The 24,936-nt window shown below is 32.4% G+C and overlaps 1 protein-coding gene across 6 annotated transcripts; it reads left to right on the forward strand.

Moving 5' to 3' along the window:
• Nucleotides 1-1,129: 1,129 nt before the first annotated feature.
• On the forward strand, nt 1,130-24,140 carry LOC113509433 (uncharacterized). 6 transcript variants are annotated; one of them, XM_052893933.1, is made up of 5 exons: nt 1,130-1,341; nt 2,079-3,439; nt 10,668-10,788; nt 16,780-16,905; nt 18,006-18,426. In XM_052893933.1, exons 2-5 carry the CDS (start codon nt 2,337-2,339, stop codon nt 18,246-18,248), a joined length of 1,593 nt encoding a protein of 530 aa, XP_052749893.1. In that variant the 5' UTR covers nt 1,130-1,341; nt 2,079-2,336; the 3' UTR covers nt 18,249-18,426. The 6 variants fall into 6 exon arrangements, with proteins under 6 accessions (XP_052749893.1, XP_031765087.2, XP_052749894.1 ...); XM_031909227.2 differs by having other exon boundaries at nt 2,129-3,439; XM_052893934.1 differs by having other exon boundaries at nt 1,130-1,330; nt 2,129-3,439.
• The last annotated feature ends 796 nt before the right edge of the window (nt 24,141-24,936 follow it).

Consider the following 24,936-nt stretch of genomic DNA (forward strand, 5'->3'; position numbering starts at 1 on the left):
TCGCCCATGATACCCCCATGCATTGCCATTCCTGAGGACTCAGATGTTATTCCTCTGTACCCTGTAGATTCACGCCATATCCCACCCTTTAAACCGAAACATAGCTATGCAAACACAACTGCTTCACGGTTGAAACACGAATGGGACAGAGGACTCTTTTTGAAGTACCCCGCTCTGTAGTCTCTAAGGAAAACCTCGGCAGGGAGCTCATTCCACAGCTTGAGCGTTCGTGGGTGAAAATTTCTTTGAAACTGCACTGTACGTTATTATAAGTTATTCTAAATTGTTTAAAAATCACCTAAAAACATTATGTTTTAAACCAATAAAAAAATAGTAAATAAAGAAATAACAGTGATTTATATATTTTACAACCATAAAGTATCTTTTAGAAAAAAATCCATTAATAAAATACAAAATTCCCAAAAAATCATAATCTAGTTTTAGCTACTATCAGCAAAGTAAAATTTATTATTATGAATAAGTAAAATAATATATGCGTAAATTAGAAACAAATGCGGGTCTATAGTTTATGGTCTGTATAATGCGGTCTGTATGCCATAAGTCTCAATCTTAGAATATTAATTTATATTTTATAAATATCAGTTACAACTATCATGTGATTTACTGAACCTAGGTATATCTTCAATTATATTAATCAATTTCAAAAATGAAGAAAGTTCTCGATGCGGTTATATTTTTTTTTGTTTTTATAATTTCAGATCTCTGTAATTTTAAACCTTTATAAAGGTTGATAAATTTATATTTAATCTAAAGAATATAGGTATTTTCAAATGAGCCTGATAGAAATTTCATCAAAATTGGGTCAGTTAATTTTTAATAAAAATAATTCGTCTTTTTATTATCAAATTTGGTATCTTATTTGTGGAATAAAATTTATTTTCTTTTCTAACTGTAATAAAAATTTGACATTAATAAAAAATGCAGGAGAACCTATTTTGTATGTGTTATTATGATTCAGAGTTCTTGATAATGTACAAATAATCGATTCTCATTACTGCATTTTTTTAGAATTAAAAATAGAATACATGAACTCGTAATAGGAAACTTGCTTAGTACAGTAGCTATATTGATTTTTCAGTTCTCGAAACCGCCACCAGAGTGCGACGTTTACTGTCAAAACAGTGTGTTTTGAGGAAAAGCCATTTTCACGTAAAATTACAAGTGTTTTTTAATAAAAAAATATTATCTATCTATCTCATAGTACTTTTTCTGTACCTTGCTTAGTTCAGTGATATAATGAGTTTATTTGACAATGAGTTTTGAAAATATTTCATGTATATATGTACTACAAAGTGCAACAATGTTAGATGTTGGTTATAGGTTATTGTGATTTCCTAAGTTACTTTTGTGATTGTGTGATGTGAAAACAGAAATAAACGTTCTTTTGCCAAACAAATACAATATTTTCGTTATATTGAAATTGTTATAATTAACAATATACTTTTATCCTTACTTTTTTGTGAATAATAGCAGTAAACTTGCGGTTCTATTGTTTGAAATTGATATTTTGTGATACATTTTTTTAAAATAACAATTACTTTTAATATTTAATTATGTACTAAATTGGAAAATATAATTTAAGATTGTGTTCAATAAAAAACCGACTTCAATTTTGGCGGAATGAAAATTGATTTAAAAACTAAACTATATATTTAGATAAAATGCCTATGAGACCAATTTGTAAGCATATCCTTTTAAATCAAAAGAGAATTTTCCAAACCAGTTTATAACTGACGGCGATATGAAGTAACAAATAAAAAAAAAATACAACCGAATTGAAAATAATTGTTCTTTTTGAAGTCGGTTGAAAAATAACCCAATTACTTGTTATTCGTATTTTATATCATTGTTAATTTTAAACTTTAGTTAAAAAAATTATACATAGCCAACGATTTCTGTTTTTTTTTTTTGTTGTATCATTGTTAAAATCTCTCTCTCTCTCTGTGTGTTTTTTTTTATTTATAGTAAAATCAAAAATATTAATAAGTCTCTGAAGGGAGTGTTCTATTAGGGAATTTTAGCATATTCCCATTGAATTATTATTAATTATTAATTAGAATTATTGGTCGAAAAATAATAAGAAATTATACACGACCTCTCAAATTAGTATGAGGAGTCATATGAGAAAAATGTACAATGTCACAAGTAGAACATTGCCTAAAAGTATGTTAACGATTTAAATTGCACCTGTATTCTGACATATCTGAACAGTATAACAGTGTTTAATATTTATTGTGTGAGAAAAGTATGAAATTCGTGCAGTACAAGAAGATATGTTGAAGAAACTACATAATTAAAGACAATGTCAGTTAAAAATGATCAGATGTCTGCGAATATTCGGAGCGTATTCCTTCAGGTTGTCGCGGAGGCACTCGACTATTCTTCTCATCGCCTCCTTCATTGTGACCATCACCGTCATTCTCCAACTATACGCATACAGACACCACGACCGGCCCCACAGAAGACAGAGGATCGGTGACTTTGACTACAGCCCTGGCTCGTTTCTAAAAGGCCGACAGCCTAATGAAAATGTGACTTACTGTAATTTTAATTATGGCCTACCGGATACTCTCAAATGGGGAAGTTTTCGTGTACAGTCGTCCCCGGAGACAGGAAATTTGAGTCCATACGGCGTGATTTATGACGCTATTAAGGGCAAAGCGTATACCAACACGAGCAAATACGAAGCGTTGACGTACGCAACACAAGCAACCCCCGAATTTATCTATCATATCGTAGAAATAGCTAAGTACTGGGATGGACCTATCAGCCTTTCCGTCTTCGTTCCTGATTACGATGCAGATTTAACAATACAAATTATGAATCACTTGTGTCACTGCTATTCTGGAATGTCAAAGGTTTCTCTACATTTATTTTATCCCAGAAAATTTCCGCCCAAAATGCGAACTAGAGAGCAAAGAATGATGTCCACAACTACCGTCGTGACAACCACTATCAACAGTACAGTTGAGGAAATACTAAAAGCAAAACTAAATAAATATAGGAATTTGAACAATAAAACGCGAGCTCAGTACATAGAATGGGTGAGAAAGAATAAAATCCAAAGAATGATGGTGCGACTACCTAAAAAGAGGTCATTTGCGCCCACGCTGCAATTCCGGGATTGTTCTGGCTTGGAATCCTTCGATATTCCCACATTCAGACGAGAAAATAATATGATATATCCTATAAACGTGGGCAGAAATGTAGCTAGAAATGCTTCAAGGACAAACTACTTTATAGTATCAGACATAGAAATGGTGCCAAGCGATGGATTAGCGCCCAAATTTCTGACAATGGTAAGAAAACTTATGGGCGATAAGAAACGAAACGAGGGCTGTATATTCGCTAAGACGGTCTTTGTTGTGCCGTTGTTTGAAGTGGAGAGAGGGGAGGAGATTCCACGCGACAAAGACACGTAAGTTGATGAATAAAATAGGCCTTTTGATATTTGCTATGTTATTCTGTAATATTTCGCACTTTATTTCGCATTATTTTCACTTGATTAAAATTTTCACTCATCTAATATTTAATTATTTAGTAAGTTTTGGGAATTAGTTTCCTAAGGATGGTAGTACACAAAATCTTGTTAACTACGCCGTCACCTTAATTAAATGGTACTATCATTGATCTCATTTCTTTAGATCATTTAAATTACTCGCAGATCGCTAGTGAAATTTAAGGTTCACTTTACAGAATAACACTATTGTAAATGTACACCTACGTTATACTTATCATAGTCTACGGTATCACCTGTTTCCCTTCTAATACGGGATTACAGCGTTGAATGATGTGTCCTTTATAGTATAAATTCTGCACAGAGTTTATACAGATTTAACGTAAATCGTTTTATTTTCGTTCAAAGTTAACTAAAGTTTTGATATACATTCTGTAGACATTTCTAATATGTGCAAAAGTATAAATAAATAAATAAATTTATTTTAAAAAGATTCAAATACTATCACCATATTACAGAAATATATAAATACCATACCAGAAGGAGACTTTGTACAAAAGTCGTTTGCTTGGACACCTCTGTCCCATTCGTGTTTCCACTGTGAAGCAGTTATGTTTGCATGGCTGTGTTTGAAGGGTGTGATATGACAGGGAATTAACGGGCTACAAAGAAATAACACTTGATTCCTCAAAAATGGTAATACATGGGGGATATCATGGACGTAACAGTATTCTTTGTTATGTCCATGGTACTGCTCATGCCAATAGGCGACGGTTACTATTTTCTATCATGGGCCGTCAGCTTGTTTGGCATTCTAAGTTACATAAAAAAAAAACAAAAATATTAACTGTATCTCAACACCCATATCCTTAATATTAAAGTGTCCTATTCCTATATATTAGGGTACGTACCAAATTTCATACAAATCCGTTCAGTAGTGTTTGTGTAAAAAATTAACATATATTTATCCATCTATCATCGTTACAAACATTCGTGTTTGTTATATTAATAAGATAGATAGATAGATACTCTTTATTGTTTCCTCCAAAAGATTACAATAGTAAACTTTTTATAAATATAAACAATTACAAGAAATAAGACTAGTAGGTACGTAGGTAGGTGCTTTTAAAAATCATAGCACGTCACGATATCGTCAGGATAATAATTGGAAAACAAAATGTATGCATTTTTAAATTACCACGACGATATTGTGGACGTGAACAGAAATTTTAAAGTATTTGTTTGCAATTGCTTTTGTGCTTCTATTATATCGTGGCAGTAAATTATGAAAGCGTCCAATGATTTGATTTTTTTATGATTCTCAGAAAGACAAAATTGATGATGTGCCTGATGTAAAGTGGTTTATTTTTCTTTATTTAAAATCCAAGTTTCAAATACTTTATAGCTAATAGGTACTCTAATTGAAAATGATCGTTAGTAAGGAAGATTGCTATTGTTAGATTTTTTTATTAACAGGGTTATTATTATTATTATTGTTTTATTGATTTGTTAAAAATTAATTAACAAATCAACCTCTTCGCGGCTACCCTCAGAAACCAATGAATGAAAATGAATGAACGATCCAAGGTATTACGAGTATATGACCTGATACCAATGCTACACTTTGGTACCTTTCGCCATAGAGCTGGAGTTCCTGCTGGAGAATATACATATATATTTTCAAGTAAACAGTTAAATATAACTGTTTACTTGAAATATAAATATTTAGTATATATTATATACACCTATCCCCCGATTTACACGGTACTTGTTTTACACGTTTTCGCTTTTACACGGTTTTCTAAATAAGTTTTTTTTTTGTTTTTATCGCACTCTACTAAATGCTACTGTGTTTGAACACGTGCGCTGTGTACACATCTCACGGGGAATCCCGAACTTATGTGCTGACTTGCTGCACATGCACACTGTGTCTGTATTTCTTCGCATAAAATTAAAGTTTTATCTACGGAAAATTGTATTTGAGTGAAAGTTTCACGGTGTCAGAAAGATTTAATTTTTCATATTCGTAAATTACAAGTGAGTGCATAATTAAGATTTTTATAAATTGACATAAATTAAAAAAAATTATAGGCTTATAATGTCGAAAGAAGTTAAAAGAAAAGTTATTTCTTTAGAAACTAAAATCGAAATTTTGGATCGCTTACGAAAGGGAGATAGAGTAGTACATAGATGTTGCAAAATCATATAACATGAACGAAGCTACAATAAGAACTATTAGAACAAATGAACATTTTTATTTTTATTTCTGTGTACACCTAAAAATATTGAAAAAAATTACAACTGTTAAATAGCAAAATTATGTATTTTTTGCAAGCTTTTCGATTTACACGGTTTTGACTAGAAAATTTTTAATTTTCGATTTACACGTTTTTCTCAGGAACGTATCTACCGTGTAAATCGGGGGATAGGTGTATATATAAATAAAATATATATAAATATTTACTCTTTTTGGAGCTTATTTTGATTTATTTATTATTTAAATTTAATAATAAATTTTATTAATTAATGTCAGTGAACTTCAGCTTAATATACATTTTACGACTAACCCTGTATAAAGAACTGACTTAGTCGATGAATTGCTGTATTTTAATATCAAAATTTATAACCTTTTGTAAGGTATACAAATTTGCTGTGATCGCTTCCATTGTTCTCTCTATTTGTAATATAACAAAAGGAAAAGTCACATTTTAGCTATTCTAAGACGTTGGTTTTATTTTTAAAATGTAAAAACTCAATTTATATTCTGTAAAGGAGTTAAAGGTCGAAGTTTAAAATGTCATATTGTACCTCAACAGCTTACAATTGGATATTATTTCCTATTTTAGTACAAAATGCTACTTAAAATTTATTTCACGAAAGGTTAAATTCGTGCATGATTTCGTAATATGCAAGTATACGGGTATAAGAATTGCTTTTATTTTTAATTTACTTCTAATAGGGGAGCAAATAGTTGCTTGTTGCGAAGCAAAATCTTCTTATAGACATACAATTCCGCGTTCTAAATTCAAATATTGTGTGTAAAAGTTTTGTGTGTAAATAGCTCCGTTTTCATTATTCCTTGTATGTACTTTCCTATTTTTTTTTTTTAATGGGGGTGACTGGATAAGTAATTCCGCCTACACTAGCGGTATATGCTGGAGGGGTACCAGTGATAGGCGAGGATGAAAGCAGATCAGTTGGCCCCTCGAGACGAATTCAACAATATTTAACAACGATGGTTTCTACACGGAACCGCGTGTAGGTGGATCTCATAGAGTATATTGCTAGAAATATATTATGTAATTAGACTCCATTACTAACAATCCCTTTCCCTCACTTAGATAATACTGATAGAATGTAATGCTTTAACAAAAACTTTACTTTATCCATATATGCTTAAATCGAGATACGAGAATATAAATAAATATCAGTAATAACTGTACATCTAGTTATTACTGAGTATGTGGGAGAAAGTTAACTTGTAAGGTTAAATTGAAAAATAAAAACAATAAAAATATTTATGAATGCATTTGAAAAAAAAAATAAAGGAATAAATAGAGAAAATGGTGCTTACCTTCACTGATTTATCTGGAATAGCCTTAAAATCTTAGATTATATTATATTGTATAATGTTGATAGAGCATCGAGTGTCGAAAACGGGTCAACATCGAGTCAGTTAATTTGACGTTTGGTTGACTAAAACTAGCGACACATTTTGTTAAATCAGAACAAATGTATGTTGTTTTTATCACTGTTGCAAGTTATTTGATTTACAATTTCCTAGATCAAGTAGATTTTTTTCAACTACAATCAGGAACTCTTTTTCTGATATAATATAAATATACAGTAATTGATTAAGTGGCATATAAAATGTGAAAGTTCTAAGTGAACCTTATTAAATAAATAAATACATAGGTATGTATTAATTAAAATTCAATAAGTATGTATTAATTGAAGTGGTAGTCATTGTTATTTATTTAAAAACGAAAACATATCAAAGGGTATAGTAAGTATCATTATAGAATTATTATGGACTATTTATTTGATATTTTTAAATATACTGGTAAGAAATTTGTATACTTTTTATTTTTTATTTTACAATATATTTTCTCCCATATGTTTGGCAATAAATTGATATGGTATATTATGGTAACCCTATTCAGCACATATCAATAAAGTAGACCTGTTTTTAGGAAAGCATTTGTATGGAGATACTCTATTTATATACTCTAATATATAATCTAAGCGACCTTCGTTGTACATAAAAAGAGGAAAAAAGTGCGATTGAACCAAGTAAAGTCTGTTTACTAAAGTTGTATATTTGAACGTTCTAACTCACATATAAAGACAGTTTTCATTTACTACGTGACATGACTATTTGAATATGTCGTAATACATACGAATTTCCATATGTCTCAAGGGACCTTTCCCTTCCATACGGATTTGGGGTTTGATCTATGTGTTTTGAAAAGTTTTACTAACGTTATAGCTATGATTTTATATCGCAGATATCAAATAAGCATTCGACTCGTCTGATGAACTTTTGGATAAGTAATTTTCTTAATTCACTTGTATTTTCAACCCATTTAAAAAAGAATGAGGTTGTCAGTTCGAGTGTAGGTATTTTTTTTTTGCTAAATTGACATGTAGCTAACTCAATTTGACATATATTTTTTAAAAAATTGGTCTGTATATTGACATTGACAAAAAACGTCATTTTTCAGTGTTGCAAGTAATTGGATTAAAAATTTCCTGGATTATCTCGATTTTCTATATTTGAACTGGATACTATTTTTTTCTGATATATATGCACTTATGGCTTACATAATATACTTGTATTATTTTAAATGGTAGCTGTTTTCAATGATTTTAAAATGAATATTTATTTTATGTTAGTTACTTAGATATAAATTAAAGTATCGGTAGCCGTGTGGTCCCAATATAATATGGTCTTTTTGTGGGTTTCGTTAGAAGCAATTAAGGAAATTTAATGATAGATGGTTTGGTAGCAGCGTCCCTTTTAAATCATCACTAAAGCCTAACTGCTGTACTAACTCTCCTGCCAGGCGTGGCAACTACTGGCAAAACCCCTTAAGGGGGAGGCCTATGTTCAGCAGTGGTCAGTTAACAGTTAGCTGTTCATCATATCATTATCATCATCATATCATTGTGATGATGATAAATCGGCAAAATAAGCATATTTACAAACCTTTGTTTGTAATTATGCTTTATTTACCTTGTTATTTTAAATATATTTTCAATAATTATGTAAAGATTATAAATTGTGAATATTCATTGAGTAAAGTTGTTAATTACATAAGCTTTCACACGGGTCGATATCAACCAACGCAGTAAGTACTGGACCGTAAGTGCGTCATATGCCTGGCAATATACCTAATAAATGTAGCAAGTACCTAATACATATGTAACTACGTACATACGTACGTTAACCCCGTTTTATAGCGGCGTCATCGTTCCCTAAATTAAGCACTGAGCTTTGGCTAAATCATTCGTCCGACGCCATAGAACCATGTACCCATAAATAGAACTGCATTCCTTTCTCTGTCGTCATAAACTGGCGTTTACAGCCGTCGTATTTCCTTATGGAAATAAACTTTAGACCTTTTTCCGTTTATACAGTGTAACAAATTGTACATTATTATTTAGATTAGTTGTAACACAAAAACCAGTGTAAATTTTTGAATTTAAATAATTTCTATGTAAGTTGTTTACATTTTATGACCTCATATTTTACTAAGTCCTCATGTAGTGTATAGAGGACATGTTTCGTAGATATATTATTACATTGTAAATATTTGATTATTATATAAAGTTTGCAAGAAATAAATTTAGAAATAAAATCAGGCTCGCGATCGCGTTACAGACGCTCATGATTAAGGATCACGAATTTATTCCTAAAACCAGTTGAGATTTCTCAAACAAATTACGCGTAAGTTAAATCGGTAGTTATTATATTAAAAAGAAATAGTCATTTCTCAAAGAAAAATGGCAGCTTTATTCACAAAAAACGTGAAAGAGATGTAGTTAGTAGAGTAGCTACATAAATCTTAATATATAAAAAATCCGTTTACGCTAACCTCAGAGATCATTTAAATGATTTTAATGAAATTTTGTAAGTGATTGTCAATTTAATAGATAGGGTAGTTTTTATCTTGATAAAAATATACCCTGTAGGTAGTGATAGGTCGCAAAGTGACATTTGCGGGCTCAGTAATATTATATATTTCATACCCCAAGCTTGGGACATGTTTGTCACGCAGTTAGGTTTTTATTATTATATGCCGCATGCGGCCTACCTCCAGGCGATGTAATCCAATAGGACAAGCGGTAATTTACAGGACAGAACAAAATAACGTTTCAGTAGTTTTTGTTCTTTTGCCTCATATATGTATAATTCTTTTTTTTTCTTTTTTATTTTTAAATATTTCACTGTACTAGATGTTTTCTTGCTGAAGTCCATAAAAAAAATTAGACATTCGCAAATTGGGTGCCGAACGGTTAACACGAGGCTCTAATAATTTGCCTTAAGATACCTAGTCTAGAGGTAAAAAACGTGCATAGACGATATGGGAGTCAGAGATTGACAGCTAATATGGAAGGTTGTGGAAATATTGGTACTAATACTGAAGGTCAATCTTCGAGTGTTCTCAGTCGCACGCATACTAATGATAGCGGAATCAAATAAATTAATTCTAATCAAATAACCGGTAATTATTTTTTTATCAACTTGAAATGACAAACAAATAGATGGAAAGTGGGAATCGTTGTATACAGTAATGAAAAGCGATATGATTACCATAGAGTAAATTATTAATTGTAATGCCACAGAGTAAATTATTAATTGTAATAGTCATAGTACTATGCTACTCCGTGATATATTTCCATTCCTGAGAAGTTATGCCTATGACGAATCTCATTCTCAAACTATACAACCATACAAGTGAAGTTGCTTTGTGGTAGACACATGATTGAGACAGAGGTATTAATGGAGACGATTTTTTTGGTATAAATACTTAGCTGTTTTATTTTTTTTTTATTTTTAGTATTTATGTTTTTTATTTTTTAGATCTCCTTTGCTATATTTATGTATACTTGGATTTGCCATAGTTATGTATATCTGGTAGTTATATAGTTATTAGTTAAACTAAGGTATAATGTTTTTGTGCAGGTTAGTACGTATGGTGGCTGCAAACCGCGCAACATATTTCCATCAGAAGGTCTGCTCTCATTGCCAGAGGTTTCCAGGTCTTCAATCATGGCTGACTAGATCCTCACCCGCTGGAATAGAGGTGAGACTTAAACGATTGCTCTGACATAAGCTTATATGACAAGCTATTATACATTATTGACATTTTTTTTTTTTTTTTTTAAAAGAGCTAAATAAGTTTGGATAAGTTACACATATGTAGGTATATATGCCGTGTGGTCCCAAATAAAATGGGCTCTCCCCTCCCTTTCCCGTGGGGTTGTAAGAGGTGACTAAGGTAAATTAATGGTCGAGAGATGAACAGCAGCGTTCTTCTTAAAACATGATCAAAAGCCAACTGCGATTGTCAACCCGCTTGCCAAGCGTAGCAACTACTGGCAAAACTCCCCAATAGAGGGAGGACAATGTTCAGCAGTGGACAGTTGGCGGCTGATATTATAATAATATTTGTGTATATATATGTATGTATATATTGGCAAAAAATGCATTCAGACACTGTTGATGACTCATACTAGGATCAAAAAGTTACTAACTTTGTCGCACCATCAAGTTGTCGAATTTCTTCCTGGGATCTGTGTTACATGTCAAATATAATTTGGACACATTCAAAAGAGGCGTGAAAAAGTGTTTCTACGTATGTAAGCCGGTATAAAGAAGGTCGCAGGATAAGTGCAATCTTATGCTGGACTTGAGACTTACATAGATTTCATAATCACTCATCATCATCATCAGATGGTTATGGAGTTAATGTGTCGTGCTAGTTTACCTAGAAAACAAAACTATGTACGCATACATCACCCACGAGAGGGGAAAGGGAGTGTTAGTAATGGAGTCTGATAGCCTCATTGCTGGCAATATGCCCTGTTAGGTCGACCTCCACGCGGTTCCCCCGGGAAACCATCGTTAACAATTCTTGTTGAATTCGTCACGAAGGGCTAATTGACCCGCTTCATCCTCACCTATCATCCTTCACTGGTACCCCGCCAGTGTATACCAATAGCGCGGGTGGTGTTACCATTTTATTACCACCCATTAAAAAAAAACATCACCTACGAATACGCACGCACACATACTGACCGACACCTACACACAAAAATTGACCATACATTGCTTTCATATTTTATTTTCATCATAATTTCACAACGCTGTGATGTTGTTATAACCGTTCACTTGGTGATAGTGGTGAATGTAAAACATTTACGAGCAGACGTATGTCTACCCTTTTTTTATCACGATCAATATCTTGTTCATGAAATGTATAAAACAGTCTACGAATTTAATGCGTACTTTTTGTTCTATTAAAGGGAAATGATGTACCTCTATCTCAACTGACGTAAAGTGATGATGTCGAAGATGTAGCTCACTGCCTCCTGAACTGTTTTTTTTATGCACATTAGAATGCCAAATAAACTGACGGCCCAATTAATGGAAAGTGGTAACCGTCGCCGCCGCTCATGTCTGTAGAGCAGTACTACGAACGTAACAGAGTATTCTGTTTCGTCCATGATACTCCCCATGCGGTGTTATTCCTCTGTACCCTGTAAATTCAATGCCATATCCCACCCTTCAACCCGAAACACAGCCATGCAAACATAACTGCATCACGGTAGAAACACGAATGGGGCATATGTGTCCAAGCAAACGACTTTTGTACATAGTCTCCTTTTGGTATGTGTGTATTCACTTTTCTAAAATTATGTATTCGAAAAAGCAGCATAGGCTAGTTTTACTCTTTAGCCGTTTTTACGACTATTTCTAGATATCACAAAAAATTGTTTTCAGTACGTATTTCATTCTTCGTTTCTGCGCTCAGTAACTTCCGTGGCATAATTCAGTAAAGTGCTCCAGTTAGCGTCGGCTCTTAATAATTAGTTCGCAATTAGCTAAGGCGCCATCATAAGGGTGGCATGGCGGTAAATAGGGGGGTATGGGGCCCAATAACTATGAAACATTAATTGTCGAGTCCGAAGTAGACATTTATAAAGAATTAGGATTTTTATATTATTTTCATTTGTTGCTCAGTGAATTACAGCTCTCCAAAACTAACTCTGAGTATAGCTCTCTGGTTATGCTCAGAGTTTCTTTGCGTGATAGAATCTGAGGATATTTGCAGAAGAACGACAGAACGATCGTCATAGCTCGAAGATTGAGCAAGTTGTAGTGGCAATGATCTGGTTATATAACTCGAGGAACCAACAAGTGTTGGTTCGATGGTGGAAGAAAAGTTCTTGAGTGGCAATGACGTACAGGCTAACACAGTGTAGGACGACCTTCCACTAGATGGAGTGACGATCTCAAATGAATTGCAGAATTCAGTGGATGCAGGTGTCTCGGGACATTTCTTTATGGCAGTCTTTGGGAGGAGGCCTATGTTCAGCAGTGAATTTGTTATTAACGTCAATTAAGGAAATTTCACAGTTTTTCATCATCAGTTTTTATCTGTCCACTGCCTTCCCCTCCCCAACTGCAGTTAGGCTTTGGAGATGTTTTAAGAGGGACGCTGCTGCCCATCCCTCGCTCTCCCTTAGTCGCTTTAATGACAGGCACAGGAAAATATGGGTACGGGTGGCCTATTCTATGCCGGGACCACACGGTAATTATTTCGGTTTTCACTGTTTTCTGGTTCCATTATAATTATATAAGAAAAATTTCGATTATAGTTATGATAACGGAGTATTTTCGATTCATGGTCGATGATGGCCATGAATGGAAATGATAATCTTTGTTTCTAGACATAATCATTGTCGAAGTCGTCACCGAATACAATGTATTGCTTATAATATTTAATATCTATTATTACCATTCTCGAGGTCCAATGTGTAATGTCCCAGAGGGAGACTTTGTACAAAAGTCGATTGCTTGGGCACCTCTGTCCCTTTCGTGTTTCTACCGTAAAGCAGTTGTGTTTGCATGGCTGTGTTTGGGTTTGAAGGATGGGATATGGCGTGAATTTACAGGGTACAGAGGAATAACACCTGAATCCTCAGGAATGGCAACGCATGTGGGGGATCATGGGTGAAACAGTATACTCTGTTATGTCCATGGTACTGCTCATGTCTATAGGCGACGGTTACCTTTTTCTATCAGGTGGGCCGTCAGCTTGGTTGCCATTCTAAGTTGTATAAAAAAAATAATTAAAATAATTATACAGAAAATAATAATACCCCGCCTGCGCTAACGGTATACGCTAGCGGGGCACCAGTGAGGGATGATAGGTGAAAATGAAAAGGCCAGTCAGATCAAGGTTAGGTAGCTGATCATGATGAATATACCTGGAGTACAGCACGTTGGTTTCCAGGGAGGACTACGTGGAAGTCGACCTGACAGGGTATATTACTAGCAATGGGACTGGTAGTTCGCATTACTACTCGTAACAATTCCTTCCCCCCCACTCTCGTCCGATTAGACAAGTTAGAGGCCTTCATATACAATGAAGGTAGTTTAGCAACTACTAACACTAGATGGCTACACACACGAGTAATAGTTGTACCGAAAATAATTCTGGTAATATTAAATAATTACCTATTTATACTATTCTAGAAACTGAATAAAGAAGTAGGCAGCGTTAATGGGAAATCAATACTTGAAACCTTGGCAACTTATAAATTAGATTAACTGAAGACTTGCAGATGGTTTCTGAATCGAAAATTGCTACTTAAGCATAAGTTAGACAAGTCGAAACTTTAAGTATTTAAAGAAGAATTTTAAAATTTCTTAAATAAAAAATGTATGTTAATTTTTAAATGTCTTCCCGAAGGGGTCGTCTTTTTCTTTTAAACCCACTTGAAAATTTGAAAATCATGAAGAAATTCCGATAAAAAATCAAATAAAATGAGAATTATGGTTTGACATGCCAACAGAATATTTCAGATCTGAAATATTTGAATAATCCGATTTTTTATTTTATTTTTCAAAGACGTCAACATTACAAAATAAGTCACGTCTCTGATTACAAATTGATACTTACAATGTGATATGTACTTTGAGTCTTATTAGTGAGATCTTTAAGTCTAGTTCTTCATCTCAAATTTATGCGTTTGTGTCTGGCATTTCGTCACAATTTCTTATTACATTTTTCCTAACGAATGCCACATCTGTGACTTGCATTTTAATGGTGAAAAGAGATGTTCAGTATTTTTGTACTGTTGTAGGTGGTAGGTAAGTGTGTGGTGTTTACCCCACTCACTCTTCGATATTTAAATGGACTTTTTTTTTTGTTTTTTTTTTTTTTATGGTTTGCGGTACAGTATTTATTTATTATGCGGTACAGTATTTAAGGCATCCCGTCCTCGCTATTGGATACGGGTGACGGAATGCCTATACAAAAGGGTACATGGTGGACGCAGTTTAAACGCAATATTTGAGGAGCATTAGGAAGGTACTACGGCCGGATACTGCAACAAAAAAAAGAGTATGTAGTCGGCCCGAACTGGCGACCTCTGCTGTCTACCGGTTTCCAGTTCGAGGTAGATATTTAAATGGTCCAACATTGCATTGAGGATCAAATTGCATTATACTCGAATATTATATTTCGGAACTTGGTGATTCGGTGGACTGTTAATAGCGGAATTATTTGTCCTGTCGCTAGCAATATTAGATCGACTGTCACGAGTTTTCGCTGTAAACCAGCATGGTTAATTTCTAATGAATTCGTTACGATGGGTTTAATCAACCTATTTCTCCTGTCATCATTCACTAACGCCTTGCTAGTATTGACAGCTTTGATGACGTTACCATTCCATTTTCAACCTATTAAAAAATATTTGAATAGTGTTCTGATTTATTGTTATTACAAATTATAAATATTATTATTAATATTGTTGGTTTTTTTATTTATTTTTACGATAGAATTTCTATGTCCGGATATCATGAGTTAAATTGAGAGATGGGACGAAATCTAATATCTCTTCTTCTTCGTAAGAGTGTTGCCCGTTGTCAATTTAATAATCTAACAATATAATTGTTTTTTATTACATTTAAGGCATAGGTTACACTATCAAATAGATGAATGAATATATATTAATAACTTACTTATACTGTACTTTTACGTGATACAGTGAGATCTCTGGTGGAACATAATATGGTCCTAAGTAGGTTTTTTTTATTGTTGGATTTAGACATATAACTCAGCGTCATCTATGTAAACTTTGTACTATTGATACTTATAACCTAGAGGTTTGAATTTTGCTTAAAATATTTTTCAAAAATAAATAAGTTTGTGTATTAAAAAAATAAATTGCAATAGCTAGTCATACTATTCACTTTCTATCTATCAGCACAGTTAGTGTATATTATATAATAATAAAACAACAAAAAACCAATAGAATTCATTCATTTCTGGTTATAGTGATCAATACAGTAAAATAAGATAGAAAAAATTTGACTTTTCTTTAAAATAAAGATAACAAAGGTACTACTTATGATATATTTTGTTTCGTATTTTTTTTAGGACGGCCATAAGTTGAACTATATGACGTTTCAAGGTTATCTATTCATTACCGGACACCCTGTATATACATAATTATATTTTTTAATAATTAACATATACAGATTAATAAAAACTACATTAATATAACCTTTTGTATTATGTAGAATTTAAACCGGAAACATAGGTTGGTGTTAAACAAATACTTAAAATAAATATAGTGGCTACAAATTATAAATAACTTACTAAATTTGGTAACTTCATATTAATAACTTTATTATATACATTAGGTTGTACATGATAAAGAAGTCCCTTGTAGTTCTGGCATAGAATAGGCCACCCCTTCCTTTCTTGTGGGTGTCGTAAGAGGTGACTAAGGACGGGCAAGGGATGGGCAGCAGCGTCCATCTTAAAACATCTCCAAAGTCTAACTGCAATTGCCAATCTGTCTGCCAAGCGTAGCAACTACTGGCCAAACCCTTATGCTTGGAGACTTATGTACAGCAATGGACAGTTAGGGGCTGATTTGATGATGATGATGATTCATTAGTGTTATTTTATGCATAATCTCAAATTATATGTATCTATGTAAAAATTATTTAAATATTATCATAAAAAAAGATATTTTAAGCTAAGTATTTGTTTCAGCCCATGTTAATTGCACGACGTGAGTACCCATACCATAGATGGGAACCGCTCTACTTTGGAACCCACAAGGAGCCATGGTACAGCGAAATGTTGTCATGGGAAGGACGTCAAGATAAAATGACACAGGTAATAAGTTTTTATTAATTTTTTTGTACCTATATGGCTAATGTTTTATGGGGTAGACAGATAAAACATAATGCTAAAGATCTTTATTTAAAGGTTAAATATATTGTTGTGAAATTTTTGCATCTATCTATATTCATAGCTCGTCTTATGTATGTCAGTTCGGGAGACTATGAACATTATTGTTGAATTTCCTGCCGTCTCTATTGATATAACTGTATTCCGCGGCTTTGCCCTTGTGAATTAAGATAAAAGATATCTTATGACTTAATCTAAGGTACGGTCCACTTGTGTGACAATTTGCATACAAACCTGTTTAGTGTGATTGAGTAACAAAGACACAAACATTTTTACAAATTTTCATATTTGTAATACCGGTAAGGTTTATAAAAGATAAAGTCAGAAAATATGTTAATTAGAGTAATGGAAATAATTTACGTTTCCTCAAATAAGTATTTTTATTATTTTTATTTTTTCTATCTTTTGTATTATTCGAGTAAATGTAAAATATTGATTTATGTTTTCTTTTGAAATATTTCCTTCTTTTTTTTTATCGAATGACGTTATCAATCCGGTCTGTTGTCATAACCCAAAATGCGTATCAAGAAATACGAAAACGAAAATGATTATACTTTTTTTTTGTTTTTTTTTTTTTTATTCTTCAAATCAATTTGCTATGAATATTTTATTGTCAGTCCAAAAACCAATTCCAATTTCTTGTGATTATGACAACGTGATCTGTTGACAGTTACATGGGCGGGAATAGAAACGTAATTTCCTATCTGACATCTATTTTGCCCTCTGCTTCGGAATTACCTTTTGTGAATTTAATTTTATTCAAGTGAAAAATCAATTGGTGAGAATAGTTATGTTTTATGATTGAAAATGTCACCCTGTCTACGCTATTGGTTCAAGCTGGTAGGGTAGTAGAGGACAAAGTCAGGATAGATGGTCCTTCGTGATGAATTCGTCAGGAATCCACCTATTCCCTATTATTAACAATCCCCTTCCTCAGTGGTATAGTTTTAATAATTAATATATTTTTTTTGTATCATTTATGAGAATTCGAATTACTTTTTAATTTTTTTTTTATTAATTTTTAGATGCTAGAGATGTGCCTGCAAGGATACAAGTTTATTGTCCTAGATGGAGGGTTTCTGTGTCATGCTTCCCTTATTTTCAAAATAAGACTGAATTTCGTGAACTATGAAGTGTTCAGACGTGCGACTATATTTAATACATATCGTTACTATGTAATAATACTTTCATTGAAAAATAAATACAAGATTAACAAAGTTCCCAGAAAAGTTGATTGTAAAAAATGTGATGTTATGTATTCTCTCTAATTTTTTCTACTAATTTTTTTGTATATTTTGTTTTAATGATTTTTGTTGGAATATATTTCATTTTGATATTATGTTTTATTATTTATTATTAGTTGTTGTTTTCTATATAGATATACTAGCTGCTCCTGCGACTTTGTCTTCGTAACCAGGACAAATTAATGGACCGGGATAAAAGTAGCCTATGTATGTAGTATGCAGTTTTTTTTTATAGTAAATAGTAACTTTATGATGCTTAAGGTTAACAAACAAATATACTTTTATATTTATTTTCAAGTTATAAGTTACTCATTGTACTTTAATTATAAAAATAAACCGGATTGACTTCCGAGATGTATTTAGGTATAAGTAGTTTTATATTAAACAAACAAAATTTTTGGTATATGTGTCCATGAAAAATAATAGTACAAATTGCATTTGTGTGGGTAATAGATTACACTTACGCCTTCCTCGGTGTATGTTTACTTACCCCAAATGTAAGGAAGTAATAAATATAGTGATTCGTTACATGTAGACTTATATACGCAGTTTGTTTCTACGTATACGTGAAAAACAAACAAGTACAAACTCTGTATAGGAGTGGAATTAGAAACTAGGTAATATATTTGTTCTAATGTCTTTATTTTATGCATTAAGATAGTTAATGGTGGATCAAGTTACATTTTAACGATGCTCCCCGAGGCTCGGTTTCGTTTTACCCGACTTTTTTATTCTACTGGGAGAAGCGGACAAGTTCTCGAGTGGTATCAACCCTCTAAGATTAAGACGACAGTTTATCTATCTTTGTGTGTGTAACGGGTTATGTTTTGAAGCATAGACATAGGCTAAGGACATCTTTGGAGATACTATAATGTACTACGTACTGACAATACATTATTCAAACGGGATAAGAAAATAGTTACACCAGTGTGCGTGTTTTGTAAATGTGTACACGTGTTAATTCTACATTTATATGCAATTAAAGTTGCAAAAATAGTAAAAATGCAAGTATTTGTTACAATTTTAATTTCTATTTATGGCGGCTGAGAGCTTTACTTGGATTAAATTAGATTTTTTTCTAGTAATTCTTGTGTAAAATATTTCTGGTCGTTTTATAATATTGCGAGATATTAAGAGATAAATGTTTATAGTGTAATTACTTTAAAATGGTGAAATTTTGTGATTTTTTTTTAACTTGTATTATTTATGGTAAACCATATTTAATTTTAACATACTACATTCATTATGAAACTAATTTTAATTCAACACGTAAAAGTAAGTCGAGTTTATATTATATAGGAGAGTGTCCTAGTTGTCTATTTAGAATTCCAGGGGAATCGCATGGAGGTTGCTAACAATGAGGCTATTAGACCCTATTACTGATAATCCCATTCCCCGTGTTAATTTAAAGCCCATTGATTCCTCTTTGTTTTGATGATTCGACATTGAAATTATTTAAAAAGTAGATATTCCTTTTCAACAATTTTTACAATTTGTACAATTTTTCCGGCGTTGCTCACGAATGGCAGTAGTCACTTACCATCAGGCATAGATAATATGATTATATTACTAGTATCAGACTGCTACAGGTGAGTCGTTCGTTTTACCCGTGTTTAAATAGTACATTACTGCAGCGGCCAGCAACTGAGGCATTGATGGACGAACGTGCAAACGTGTGGGCCGAGGCGTAGCCGAGGCACACATACATGAGTCCATTAATGCCTAGTTGTGGCCAAGGATTGTATAGTACTTTTCTTAAACAATGCGCGGAAATCAAAAACACAATTTTACTTTTTAAGTTCAATGACGAATAACGAACAATAATAATTTTTCACGCGCCATAATGTTCCTTTGTTTTTTTCAATAAACAGCTTTCTATTTGCAAACCAGTTCGAAATTTAAATAAAACTTTGTATTAGTTACCTACTTGGTAGCCATGTTTCGAAGTAAAAGGTCATTTCATTTTTAAATTACAGGACAAATATGAGTTTACTTAAATAATGCTTACATTTTCAAGCATGTTTGAGAAAAAATAAATATTAAATAAACATAAGATACATACACACACACACACACACACACACACACACACACACACACACACACACACACACACACACACACACACACACACACACACACACACACACACACACACACACACACACACACACACACACACACACACACACACACACACACACACACACACACACACACACACACACACACACACACACACACACACACACACACACACACACACACACACACACACACACACACACACACACACACACACACACACACACACACACACACACACACACACACACACACACACACACACACACACACACACACACACACACACACACACACACACACACACACACACACACACACACACACACACACACACACACACACACACACACACACACACACACACACACACACACACACACACACACACACACACACACACACACACACACACACACACACACACACACACACACACACACACACACACACACACACACACACACACACACACACACACACACACACACACACACACACACACACACACACACACACACACACACACACACACACACACACACACACACACACACACACACACACACACACACACACACACACACACACACACACACACACACACACACACACACACACACACACACACACACACACACACACACACACACACACACACACACACACACACACACACACACACACACACACACGCGCGCACACGCACACGCACACATACACATTTATTTACACGTTCATACGTGTACATAGTTTAACTAATGACAAAATAAATGAATAACTGATGACACAATCTGTTTCATGTTGTCATCAGATGTTGGAACTATGTCTTCAAGAGTACCGGATGGTTGTCCTGGACGGTGCGTTTCTGTGTCACGCCGCTGTCACGAAAGGTGGTTACAAGCACGCCCGAGCTGAACGTGTCAATACACAAAGATATATGAAGATCATAGGTGCCCTGAAACAGAAGTATCCTGACCGTCCCCAGTGCAAGGTTATGTGGGGATGCCAAGTGTGATGAATCATATCATAACATGTTCTATATCTGGTTATGACTTTCACGTTTTAAAAAAAGACTAACATATTTGTTCTAAATTGTACTCTAGCTAGGTAATTTGGTGTACATATTATTTTGTTTTTTTTTTTAATCTTTCATTAGTGTACTGGTACTATTTTTTTTTACAATTGAAATTGAAATTGGTAATTGTCGCCTAATTGGTAATAATTAGGTAATTAATCTAAATTAGTCACTAGTTACAAACATCAAGTTTAAACATTAATTAATTAGTTTAGTTTTTAATATTTTTTTATACTTTAAAAAATAAAGTGAATAAATCAATATATTAAAGATGATTTTTATGTAGGCACCTTAGTTCTAATAAATCTATACTTCTATCCCCAAATTTATAATACTAGTGTCTCTTCTTAAATATGATATAATATTTATATTTTTTTTAGTTATTTTTAGTTCTAATTATTGAAATATATTAATTAGATCTATTGTAAATAATAATATAGTTTAGAATGGGTATAGCAGAATAAGCAATTTATTGAAATAATTATATACTGTGTATATTATATGTAAATATTTATTATTTTAAATGCATTAAAGAAAGTTATGAATACTTAATTAATTTTGATTAATTTATTTTTAAATTGAAAGAGTTCCCATGTTTTTTTTCCATAAAGCGTTAGAATCTCTGTGTAGTTTGTAGTTACATACCAATTTTTACCAGTTGTATACCAAGTTTTTTTTTTTGTAAATAAAGATGAAATAAGAAAATTGTAGTTAATGTAAGATATTAAGCTCTCAAGCTTCAAAAATAATGAAGTACGTCATTTATTTTTAACTTTTGGTGTATACTAAATCATTATTGTAAAATATTAATGTACTCATTTCAGTATAGTACGTTAACTTTTAAGATTTATAAATGTAATCATTGGCGTATTTCCAGGGGCAGGGGGAGGGAGGGGCCTGGCCTCTTAAAAAAGAGAAAGAAAAGTATATATAATAAGAGTTGTCTTTGTCAAGCTTTGTTCGAGTCTTGGGGTGGGTGCACCAGAGCATTCTGGGTCTGGCATAGCCCACACAGCCTCTTTTATTAATACGCCTCTGAGTATAATCGAGAACATATCTATTTTGATTCGGGCGGCAAAGTGTTTTATGTCTAAAATTTTATTAAAGAATTTGAAATTCTATTTCTAAATAACTTCCTGTAGGTTTACAGTTCGTGTATACCCTTTTTTTAGTTCCCTAGTTTTTGGGTTTATTACAAACAAACAATTAAATTTCTCTTCTATATTAGTATAGATAGTTGTGACCATATTAAACTTTTCAGAAAAGAATATTTAACCAAAAAGAATATTTATTATCTTTTAGTCTATAACGCGTTGTCTTCACAAACTATGATTCAATCTTATCTTTCCTTATTTAAAGTCCTTAATCAAAGTTTTCCTTTTTATAATATTAATAAAGATCTATGAAACATCTCATCGTTTATTGATGCATTTCATTTATTTTGAAATAATAACAGTTGGATACTGTATTATATTTTATTATTCTATTTTAATTTAATGGAAATGTAAACAATCCAAAAATTAATCTAACAGTCTGTTGATGTTCAATAGCAGTACAATTTAAAAATAAATTAATTGATTAAATGTTTCAACTTATCACTTATTTCATTTTGAGTGTGTTTCTATGACAATTTCATTAAAATTTGGTTGACCTTTCAAGTTATATTGAAACATATGGACAATACTAATATTGACACTTTTAAGGTCACTATTTTCTGTGGAATAAAATTACTAGCATAAGGTCAATTTTAAGGTGAAGTCCTTTAAATGAATAAAATATTGTGCTCTTAATTGAACTGTCATGGGCACTTCAATTATATTAATTTTTTTTTCTTCCAAAAAACTGAGAACGAATATTTGTCGCAAGCTGTAAGATGCGTTTCTTGCACTTTCAGGGCATATAGTGTGAGAAAATGCAACAGTTCTTAGTTGAAATAGTTTGATTATATATCGCTACGTCCATTTATTGTATCTTATATAAATTCCGTTAAGTTTCGTTAAGAAAAGTTAGATATTAAGTTTATAAATTCAGTTCAGTAGTGAAGCTGATGACCTTTCTTCAAGAATGCCAGGAGCACTAGTGAGTCACTATATAATTGTGAATGACATAAGTAAATATTTTATATACCTATATTTGCCGTCCACTTTACGGTGATATTTTACCTATTTAGTTCCTTATCTCATGTCGACTTGTCTAGAATTAGTTTACTCTTGACTTGTAAATATAGTTTATATTAAATAATTAATGAAAAACTTCAGCGTATTTTTTTCATATGAGGCTTTATTTATAGTAAAAAAGAAAAATATTTGCTTTTAGCGATTATTTAAATAGAATTATTTTGTTTAATTCCTCTATCATTAGCATGAGTGCGATTGCCAACTTTTATTGGTTATTTTTTATGAACAGCTATTTTTTGTTGTATTTACCCATGAGCAGAATTTTATTTTTAATTAAAATGAATACAGAGCACAAAAGCCACAATAATAAACAAAACAGTGGAAAGCACAGATAAAACAGGCCGTGTTTAATACAGATTAAACATAATAGAGAAATGACTTATTATGTTCTAATAATGAGAAGCCTTAATAAAAGAAATAGAAGCTAAATTAATAATTTTTAGAAATTCTCTGTCTAAAAGTGTTAGTCAGTCTGTATATTGGTACCGGCATCACGCAATAGTTACTGTACCAAATTAGATGCAGTTTTTATTATATTCCTAGAGGGCTTACTTAAAAACGAAGTTAAGTTTTATCTCAGTATTACATTTACATGTGGCTTATTTAATTGGTTTTCCTACTTCTGAAATCCACGTAGACGAAGCAGCGGGTAAATAGCTAGTATTTCATAAATATTTCACTGTTGGACATTTCCAATAAAACAGTTATAATATGCTGCTTTAACATATTATGTATATGTTACAACGTAACATATGTTACAACGTAACATATGTTACAACATGACATATTGTTCACTCGTGAACTAAATTTTATTAAAATTAATTATTGAATTTATTGTTAAATATTTAGAACAGAATAAAAAAAAATCTATATTCAAATAGACTTGTTTAGGAATTCTTTTAAATCATATTTTTTATGATTGTACTGCTGGGTTTGGGATGTTATTGCCTACTGAGAAGAACTCTCAAGAAACTCAACAATTACTCTTTTCAAATTATTAAGTACAAGATAAGTTTACATTTGCATGACTACTGTTACTATAATTGGAATTACGTTCTATTTATATGTATTATTAAATGGGGAAATAAACAAGCAAACAGCAGCAGATCGGTCTCCACAAACAGCATCTGTTCACGAGTATGACGGATGAGTCAGCCGTCATTGCGCTTAACCATATTTTAAAAAACTCAACAACTTATCACGTCTCCATTATTCAGGTTCTATTTAAAAATATAATACTGAATTCTCAATACCCCATTAGGGTTTATAGTCGTGAGTATATCTATATCATACCAATAGCTATTTATATGTATAGAAAGTAAAGTTCTAAATAGTCCTAAAGTAATATAAATAGAGGGACCTTACTTACTAA

Source organism: Galleria mellonella, unplaced genomic scaffold, assembly GCF_026898425.1.
Source record: "Galleria mellonella isolate WM207_F2 unplaced genomic scaffold, CSIRO_AGI_GalMel_v1 utg184, whole genome shotgun sequence".
In the NCBI taxonomy this organism is placed as follows: Eukaryota; Metazoa; Arthropoda; class Insecta; order Lepidoptera; family Pyralidae; genus Galleria; species Galleria mellonella.